Genomic DNA, 10,499 nt, shown 5'->3' with positions numbered 1-10,499 from the left:
TGCCCCTTGTCAGCTCTACTATACACTTGGGAATTCTGATCATTCACATAAACTTATAGGACCATTGTCTGCCAACCCTATATATGTTCTTGGATACCCTCCCCATTTCATAGACATACCTAATCGTTTAGCCTGTCCATATTCCTAGGTTATTTTATTCTCTGTGATCTCTATAGTGTTTTAAATGGCTGGTTTTTCAGAAGTAAATCACCAGGCCTTTCTTCCAAGGTGCCTCTTGTTGTCCTTGAACATAACCTTTGGGTTGGCAGCAGAGCAGGTTAAACATTTGCACCACACTGAGCTCCAGAAACATACAAATTGGGGAGCCCTTGAAAAGTTCTTACTATCTTCCCATTCCCACCATAGAGTGTCCCTGTTGCTGAGCTCCCAATGGCACTGGCATCACACACTTGCAGTGCATGCACAGGAACTTTCATCCAGGTCCTTCCATTACAGTGTCAATTCCCACCCAGACGAGATAGCAGAGTTTCTGGAAGCCAAGGTGCTCTCTGAGAAATACCATAAAATGTTGGCCCTTTAATTTCAACAGCTGAACAAGGCATAGAATTTCCATTAGAAAATGTGTGAGGTTATGCTTGAGGTGGCAGGTCTCTCCTTGCAAAACAGAATGACTCATCCCAGTTTTTGAGAAACAATTTCAGCAGGAAAAAAATAACAGAACCTCAGTTACTAAATATAATAGTGAAAACAAATCCAGTAGGCTGAGAAAAATGGTTGAAAAGTTTGCGATAACACTGAAAGAAACAGAAAATGCTATACCTTGGGTACTATTCCTGCAATTTGGAGAAAAAGATTAGCTCCTTTCTATTTTAAGATAGGCTGGCTCCCTGCGGTGCTCTCTCCTTAAGCTATGAAAAGATGAGGGAATCAGAGGGCCCACCTTCTCGTCCTGACCACTAGTGTGACTCTGAGCAACTCTGCCTCTGGAGTCTGTTTCTGCACCTGAGAAAGGTAGATGAGGTTACATCCAAAAGCCTATGATTTTGCTTATGTACTAGGAAAAAATTGGCTGTTATTACTCTGCAAAAGGCAGAGAAGTTTCCTTCCTGTGCCCAGAGAATTCTCACTCATACCTTTGTAATGTTAACAACTGGTACAAAATAAGTCATCTCCTTTTTACAAATTATTTGTTCTTCACATATGTCATTAGTCATTCCTTTCTGTATTTTTGTATGATTAGGCAGTCAATGTCACAAGTTAGGATGATTACACACATATAGCACATTTGCTTGCAAATGTCTTGTTTTTCCCTTAATGCATCCCTCTGAAGGGAGGCTGAGAAGGGGTGGGGTGAGGTGGGCAAGGGGACAGTAGATGGCAAGGAAATTGCATAAGGATGTGGATCCTGGCCACCTTCTGTGAAATTCTTATCTAATTACTGGACAACAGAGTCCCTGTGTGATGCAAACAGCTAATACATTTGGTGGTAAGACAAAGATTGAAGACTCAAGTCCACCCAGAGGTACCTTGGAAGAAAGGCTTGGTGATCTACTTCTGAAAAATCAGCCATTGAAAACCCTGTGGAGTACAGTTCTACTCTGACACATATGGGGTAGTCAATGGTCAGAGTTGATTCAATGGCAACTTTTTTTTTTTTTTTTTTAACTGGTTCAGGAAAAAAACCTTAGTGCTGTACTAAGTTCCACAGTGACCAGTGCCAGGCAAGTGGTATTTGGATGCCACAGCTCTCCACTCCTCCAGTATAATTACGTTGGCTGCCTTGTGAAAGATGAGGGTCTTCAATGAGAGACTGAGGGCATGTTCTTATGTAGGATTTCCTTTCCTGTTATGTAGGCTAGATGCTGAAGGACCCAGAGACAGGAGGACCACATCAGCCTCTTTCTATGCCCCAATGGCAGGTGATGATTAGGATGAGGGCAGTATCTACTTTCAGCTGAACCTAGAGAAGTGGAGAGAAAGGATGTAGAAGGGGCAGCCTGCAGTGGTGGAGAAAATAGTTTTGCAGACACAGAGGCCTAGGATCTGATGCTGATCATATCACTAAGTGACAGATGTGAGACCTTGAGTAATACATTACTGTCTCTCTCTCTCTCTCTCTCTTTCTCTCTCTCTCTCTCTCACTGTCTCTCTCTCGCTGTGTTATTACAAGGATAAAAGGATGATGTTTGTGAAATGAGTAGCATGTGACTGGCACACCAAAACCAAACCCACTGCCATTGAGTCAATCTGACTCATAATGACTCTATAGGACAAAGTAGAACTGCCCTATAGGGTTTCCAAGGCTGTAAATCTTTATGGAAGCAAACTACCTCACATTTGTTCCACTAAGAGGCTGATGAGTTTGAACCACCGATCTTTCGGTTAGTAGCCGAAAAGCTTAACTACTGCAACACCAGAGCACCTTCGGTGTGCCATTCTCATGCCAGTGGGACTAGCACACAAAAACCAAAACCAAACTCACTAGCACATAGTAAGTGCTTAATAAATGTCTATAGATGTTGTTCTTAGAGGCAGCTGGAGTACAGTAATTAGATAGTTCTTGCCCTAAGAGTAACAGTCAGCTCTGAGCAGGGGTCAGTGTGTACCTCTTAAGAGGTACCTGGTGTTGACTTCACAGTGGCTAATTTCATATCAGTCACTCAGTGGACTGCCCTGAGAATCTATATTAGGGACCAGTGGCTTCGAGGTATGTAAGGTTCAATCCCAGCCATCACAGAACTTGGCATGGATTAGAGAAGAGAAATATGCAAGTAAGTGACTGAATAGATATAGAAGAAAAATGATAGAATTATGTACAAAATACAGCAGATGGCAAAGGTAAGAGTGGGAAAAATGGAAGATAGGCAGAGAAGCTTAACAGAGGCAGGGCTTTGAAGGAGGAATAATTCAGGCTGTCAAGATGTCCCAGGGTGGGCATTATAGACCAAGGACAGCCTGGATAAAGAGCTTGGTCAGTCCAGGGGACAGTATGGGACTTGAGTGTGACAGGTCACAGGAGGCATGGGGCAGATGTGGCTGGGAAGTGTGTGGCCACATCGTGAAGGGTCTTTCATCCTGAGGACAAGGGGAGGGAGCACAGTGACATGGTCAGATGCCAGCTTTAGATAGCCCTTTGTGGCAGCTATGTACAAATAGATTTGGGCTAGGGGAGAGAAAAACTGTGTGTGGGTTAAACCTTGTCTTTGATTTTGACCTTGAAATATATTTCTAGTGAATCACACAAACAAATCAGAAAGTGCTACACAAATACTTGTTATGATTCGTAATGATACTGTTAATAAATATGATCTCAAAGTTTATCTCCATAGCTGGGATAAGATGTTCCCTGGAAATCTGTAGGCTCAATGGTCTGAGGAAACTCTTAGAGAAAGGACTTCCTGGGCCTTCATAAACTGTTTACCCAAAAGGCCCAGGTAAGTGGCCTCAGAGAGGGCCAAGTGGTAAGGCCAAGGGCAGGTTGGGAAAATCTTACATCAGACAGGAACTTCCACAGAGGCTGCTGTTATGGGACTGAGCACAGAACAACCCCAGGCACCTAAAGTCTCAGAACCCAAGGGCATGACTGACCCTACAGACATGTGGCTGCTGCAAGTGGTTATCTAGGCTTGGGCCCAGTTCTGGGTTGTTCTGTGTTAAGTCATTGCCTCCATCTAACCAGTGCTGTCACATATGCATCAACCCCAGTTCTACCCCTGGAATTCTGCAGAACAAGTTTAAGCCCCTGTACATGACAGGACTTTGGTGTCTCCAGAGAGTGATCTAATCCTATAGGAGTAACAGTTGCCTGGCAACCCCACCAGGGTCTGTATCCCTAAAGGGCTTTGAAACTCAGGGAGAATTAGCTTGTATGCACCCCTCTGTACCCTAGTATTTGCATCAAGGCAAAATTGGGTTAACATAATATCCAGGAGGGTAAAGGATTTAGAGAGGCAGTTGGAGGCGGGAGAGGAAGGGAGGGAGGAGCGATTTGCTTTGTGCTCTGGGAGGGAAAGGAGATGTGACCTTCTTCCCTAACCCAGCTGTCAGTGGAGAGGGGCTTCCACACCTGGAGCTCAGGCAGTGCACCCCAGACCCGCCTCATCCTGAGCAGCAAACCTTGCTCACATCAGTTCCCTGGGGAGCCACACAGAGCCTCCTGATAAGCTGGCTGGCTCTTTTTAGAAATAGGTAAGAAAATATCATCAAAAAGCATCAAAAGGGCCCTGAGGACAAAAGCAAGGCTGTGATTTGCTCAAAGTCAAGGTCTTTCAGTTCTAATCTGTGATGCCAAGGACAAGAGTCCAGGGCTCTGGCTTCCACATCACCCTATGCTAGCTGAGGCAAGGGCCAAGTCTGTAGGTGTGCAATGAATGAATGAACAACTTGAGTGGTGGGATAATTTACTTAACTGTTGATGTGGATCTATTTTATGGATATATAAGCATAGATCTAAAGTAGATCAGCTAGATCTGAAGCCTAGCTCTGCCACTTACTGGCTGTGTGACTTTGGTCAAGTTACTTACCTCTCTGTGCCTCTTTTCTCACCTGTAAAATGAAGATAGTACAGCATCTGCCTTGAAGGGCTGAGGTAAGGGTTAAAATAATACACTGTCTACGCACTATTCTTAGAACAGTACATAGAACACAACATACTCTTTATAAGGGTTGATGACTGTTATTTTTCTTTTCCTCTCATTTCTAGCAAGTGTCTTCTTTCTTTGCCTGAAGTCTGGAATTCTTTTCTCTTATGATGTCTAAGCCCACAGATGCAATGATGCCAGGTGTCCATCAGTTGAGGGAGGACAAGGGCCTTTGAGCAGCTATCAGTGGGAAGCAAGGAGGGCTGAGGTCCATAGCTTCCAGGCAGTGACCTGGCCTCACATTCCTGTTACATTCTGAGAGGTGGCTGACTTCCAAGGGGATGAGCCTGGGGAGGATCTGGCTCACCAGCGATCCCTATATCCCAAGCAGGAACTCGAACTACAGGGTTATTTGGGAGGAACAAGGGCTGGATAAGAACTGTTTCATTGGTACCTGGCTAAACCCTGCTGGGTGACTAGTGTCCTGGAGTGGCTAGGGGCTGGAGGTGGTATTAGCAGGTTTGGGGAAGTAAAGATAGGCAGAGTTTTTTTACAGATCTGAGGTTGAGGACTAAGTACAAGGACCTGTGGGATTAGAAAACTAGGGTGGAGCATCAGGGGCCTATTTCTGTTTTTCTATTCCCATCAGCTTGCCTGAAGGCTCACCCCACCCCAGGAATCCTGCTGACAAAGGAACACTATGTTTGTTGGTTTTCTAAATGAGTGAATAATCCCTTTTCCTGAAAAACCTCACTGCTGCAGCTTGCCCCATCTCAGCAGATGGCAACACCATCCTCCCAGGTGGCCAAAAACCCAGAATCATCCTTAACCACTCCGTCTTCTACCCCATTACATTGGCAATCCCATGTGCTCCTGCCTCAAAATATTCCTTCAACACCTACTTGCCCCTTCACCACCTCACCCAACTGCAGGCCTCCACTGTGTCTCATCTGGATGCACAAACTGCCTCCTAACTGTTCTCCCTTCTTTGGCTTTTGACCTCCTCTTGTCTGTTCTCAACTTGGTAGCTAGAGTGAGTCAGTTAAAACGTCAGTCAGATCATCATTCCTCTACTCAAAACCCATCATTGGCGCCTGATTTCAGTCAGAGGCAAAGGCTCTTTCTTGGCCTTCAAGGCCCTCCCTGATTGGACTTCCACCTCTCAGACTTTATTTCCTGCCTACACCACCCCATATCCCTGCTCATTCTGGTATAGCCACTCCAGCCACACTGCCTCTCTGCTGTTCCTCAAATGTGCCAGGACCACTCCCACCTCAGGGCCTTTGCACTTGCTGCTCCCATGGCCTACAACATTCCTACTCCTGCTAACCACATGGCTCACTCTCTCTTCCTTTACATCTTTGCTCAGATATCACCTTCTTGGCAAGGCCTTCCCTGGCCATCCTTTAGAACTGTACACCTTCTACTCCCCTATTTTTACCCTTAGCTCTTGTGACCTCTTAAATACCCTGTATAATATACTTCCTATATTTTGCCTACTCCACCAAGTAGGCTATGCCCATGAGGAAGGGGTCTCGTGTTTGTTTTATTCACTGATATTGAACTGCAAGACATAGGCCCTGACCAATCGGAATAGAATCTGTAGAGAGCAATGGTACAACTGGACCTATGGGTTCTGGCTGCTCCATGGCGCCTTCCATGGCATCTAGTGCAGAGTCTGTACTGACACAAATAGGCTGGACGAAGGAGGGGATGAAGGGGTGCCACAGGACTACCTGCTTGACGGCAAGGTCAATGATGTTGTAGCTATAGGAGTAGCACAGAGGCAGGCAGAAGCTGTAGAGCACGTGCAAGGTGGCACAGAAGAAGCTCAGCAGACCGATCTGCTTGCGATGCTGCAGCCAGTGGTCCAGCCAGTCGGGGAAGCGGCGGTACTTGGTGCTGTGCCACAGCTGCAGGGCAGCTGCCAGCACGCCGGGAAGGTACACCAGTGAGAGTAGCACATAGGCCACGCAGGGCAGAGTCATGTTGACCACAGACACTGGGAGCTTGTAGAACTTGTTTTTGCCTTCCTGCACATAGGGCTGCAACACATCTCGGATAAAATTGTAGGCATAGAAGAAGACAAAGAGCCCCAGGGCCAGGATGGCGGGGACCTTCCAACCAGGCAGGAGGCGCAGGGGCATGGCCTCCACCTCCCGTGCCGAAACCAGGGATCCCATATCCACTGGTGAGAATCCCATGGCATGCACCAGCTCTGAGACAGTGCGCTTGGCTTCCAGCTGATTACTGCAGATGGGCACCTGTGGGGACATGGATGGGGAGGGTAATCAGATGGAGTCACATGTCTTAGTATCTAGACCACATCTGGTCCATGGCTGAGGACACCAAAGACCAAAGACCAAAGACCAGGGGAGCTGGGAGTAGAAGGCAAGTCCAACTCACAGGCTAAGGATCAGGCCATGAAGACAAGCCTTCTGTAGCCACGCAGCGTCTGTCCAGCATGCCCAGGAATGTCTCCTGCTCAAGGAGAGCCACTAGGGCTGACTCAATAGTGGAACATATTGCCCAGCTAATGGAAACAGTCACAAGCAAAGTGTTCATCTAGACAGACCCCATAGGCCCTTGGAAGAGGTGCTTTAGAGTACTGTGGCCTGTGTTTGGGGTCACCTAGAAGTAGGGATTTTTGATTTTTATTGTGGTAAAAGTATACATAACAAAATGCCTGCCAATTCAACATTTTTGACATGTATAATTCAGTGGCATTCTTTATGTTCATCATGCTGCACAACCATCACCACTATCCATTTCCAAATTATTCTACCACCAATTAACAGAAAGTCAGGACCAGCAATAGGGTTTTGCATATGCCTCAGAATATGCAGCTGTGGCTGCAGGTCCACCCCTCAGTGCAGAAGTGCCTCCTTCAGCAATGTCCTCTCCCCCCAGGGCCTCAGCCAAAACACAAGGCCTTCCACAAGCTGGTCATTCCCAGCCCCACAGCCTAGTGCTCTCTCTATGAACTCCTAGTACAGGCTCACTGGTATCCTTAGATAATTGAACACTGACCTTGCTGAAACTATTATAGTCAGTCTAGTCTATCAAAATTAACTGAGCACCTACTATGTGCCAGGCTTTAGATACATGGTTCCTCAGTCTCACAGCATGCCTACCAGGTATGTACTATTTTCCTCATTTTTCAGATGAGAAAACTGAGGTCCAGAAATCTCATTTCTTATATCTGTGCCTTTGCCAGGTTGTCTCCTCAGCCTGGAATCCCCTCCCAGTTCCCTGTGCCTTTCTACATCAGGTGAGCCCAACTCAAAGCCCACCACAAAGTCTTCTCCAGAAAGCCTACTCGCTCTCTTTCCTCCAGGCCCTGCTACCCCACATGTCACTCATTGCTCCCTGGCTGGTCCGCACATGGGAGTTCTGTGACCCTGTCTGCACTTAAGTGTAGCCAGGCTCCTTGCACTGTTCAATAGAGCCTGGCACAGAGCTGGTCATAGAGACACTTTGGCTTGATTCCTTGTTGGAAGTTCTCACAGACATGTGGGGTCTGGTGTTCTTCCTTCAGGAAAATGCAGATAGCCTCTCGGCATTAAAAACTACCTTGACTTGGTAAGAGATCCCCCCTGCCAAGAAATGCATGTGGCTCTAGCTGTTCTAGGGAGGTTCTGGCCAACCACCTTCTGCCTCCAGAAAAACCTTCTGTTGACTATTCTGAAAAATACACTCAGTCCTAGGAAGCCCTTGGAATAAATGAGATAAAAGTTTGGGACAAGCTTGTACAGTGTAGTAAATTACTTAGTGTGGCTTTTCTACCCATAAGTCTTTGTAAACTCCAAGATGGAATTTGCCACGAACAACTGAGGAGCTCCTGATTGCTAAAGTTGTCCACCTGGGGTATTTCTGTTGGGCGTGGCACAACGCAATGTTCTGGGAGGCTCACTCTCTCAGGTGGTTAGAATTCTGATGCTATGATTGGCTAGTTTGGCCACTCTGCCAGGCTCAAAAGGAGGCCTCCTAGAGGCAGAACTCTCGTTTTGACTGCTGGCTGAGGAAGAAGGACGTGCCGCTGCTGGGAAAGAGACGCAAGCGACATGCATTGCTGAGAGAAACACCGAGGGACACACACTGCTGGGAAAGAGACTGTGAGAGATGGCGGGCTGGGAGAGAGACTGAGCATTTTTTTTCCTGAACTTGAATTGTAGCCTGGTGCTTCCCTAATAAATCCCGTAATCTGTGAGTTCTGTGTGGGCACTGCAGTGAATTATCAAACCCAGGAGAGGTGGTGGGTGCTTTGGGAGGAACAGTTGGTGAAAGGGCTGGAGGGAGGCAGCATGTCTAGCCTTGTAAGAATAGGCTTTGGGTTACTGATGGTGATCCTGTCTTCCTCTTATAGGGTTAGAGGACATCAGAAGATGTGGCCTCCTTGTCCTTTTTGCACTTGTCTTCCTCAGGGCCTGGCACATAAGTATGCTACTTTCCTATAAGTCCAATTCTAAAAGCAAAATTCATTTCCTTGACTCCAAACAGTAACAGGAAAGCCATCAACCTTTTGCTCTTCTACCCTTAGGAAATCCAGCTACCATAGCAGAAAGAGCATGGGTTTCAGATTCATATGAACTCAGTTCAGATCCCAACTTACCAGCTGTGAGCCTTTCAATAAGCAAGTCCATTAACATCTCTGAGTCTCCATTTCCTCCTTTTTAAAAATGGAGCTTGGCAGTGTTATGAGAATAACAAAACAAACCTGGCACAGTGAAGGCAATGAAAGTTAACCATTTATATTTATTATTAGGATGATTCTTATTCCCTTGGAACCTACCTGCCTGTTCCCATCCCTTGGGCCGGTCTGCAAGGTCCAAGCAGAGATGACATTGAAGGCCTTGACCACTGCACAGGTGGGGAAGAGGGAGGCCAAGTACTCAGCATTAGACTCACGACACTGAAGGTGCTCCTGCTCTATGGGATTGCTCACATCCACCAGGATCTTGCCAGCTATCTGGTCACTGAGAACACATAGTGAGGAGTAATGTTCCCGGAACATAGCCACAAAGATGACCTCAGGGGAGCTCACCGCCTCCACCTGGAAAGTTACTTGGACTGCAGAGGGGAACAGCTTGGCTGTGCGTTTGGGGTTGCGGCTCCCCACCACCACGCTGAAGCCAGAGTTCACCAGGCGTGTGGCCAGGGAGCGGGCAAAGTCCCCACTGCCCAGGATGCCTACTTTGGGGGCCTTAGTGGGAACCTCAGCAAGACTGCTGTCACTGTCCATCAGGCGGTGACTGATCAGTGGCTTGTCCATCTTTTCTGATATTTCAGGAGCTGGAAGACAAAGGAGGAAACTTGTCAGTGGGGGGCTCTGGACTACCTTCCCACATCACCTCTTCTTGTCCATGGTAACTGCATGATGGTCAAATATTCAACCAACAGGCATTCTCTGCATGACTACCATGAACCAGTAGCAAGGGAACAAGCTGAGCAGGATCCAGCCCCTCCACAAGGAGTACACAGACTCAGAGGGAGAAGGACCTCTCTCTGCCTTTCACACTTTGTTCTTCCCGCTAAATTACTTCCTTGGGATGAATTCTCCAGGAGTGAGAGCACTGGGAAAAAAGCTGGGATATTTCCATGATGATGCTATCTATGCAGGGCCATATTTCTTTCCAAAGGATTATATGATGGACAGTGGTTCTAGCCAGGCATGACCACTTATCCCCAACTTGACCTTCACTAGGTATTATCATAACATTAAAAAATAATAATGTAATATAGGTGATCCCTGGATGGTACAAATGATTTGTGTTCAACTACTAACCTAAAGGCTGGTGGTCTGAACCCACTCAGAAGTACCATGGAAGAAAGGCCTGGCAATATGCTTCCATAAAGATTATGACCAAGAAAATCCTATGAGTAGTTCTACTCTGTAATGCATGGGGTCACAATGGGTCAGAACCGACTTGACAGCAATCAGTTTTTTTTTTTTTTTTT

The 10,499-nt window shown here is 46.7% G+C and overlaps 1 protein-coding gene across 1 annotated transcript in view; it reads right to left on the bottom strand.

Moving 5' to 3' along the window:
• STEAP3 (STEAP3 metalloreductase) overlaps positions 1-9,822 on the bottom strand; it is a 22,196-nt gene extending 12,374 nt beyond the window's left edge. The window contains exons 1-2 of the mRNA XM_007937760.2: positions 9,334-9,822; positions 6,278-6,805 (exon numbers count right to left, since the gene is read on the bottom strand). Of these exons, the coding sequence (XP_007935951.1) occupies positions 6,278-6,805; positions 9,334-9,813 (1,008 nt within the window). The 5' untranslated portion in view covers positions 9,814-9,822. The remainder of the gene's footprint in view (positions 1-6,277; positions 6,806-9,333) is intronic.
• Between the last annotated feature and the right edge of the window lie 677 nt (positions 9,823-10,499).

Source organism: Orycteropus afer, unplaced genomic scaffold (genome assembly GCF_000298275.1).
Source record: "Orycteropus afer afer isolate SDZICR_OR568_19922 unplaced genomic scaffold, OryAfe1.0 scaffold00004, whole genome shotgun sequence".
Taxonomy (NCBI): domain Eukaryota; kingdom Metazoa; phylum Chordata; class Mammalia; order Tubulidentata; family Orycteropodidae; genus Orycteropus; species Orycteropus afer.
Note: the sequence above shows the minus strand (reverse complement) of the source record. Positions and strands in the feature narration are given on the sequence as shown.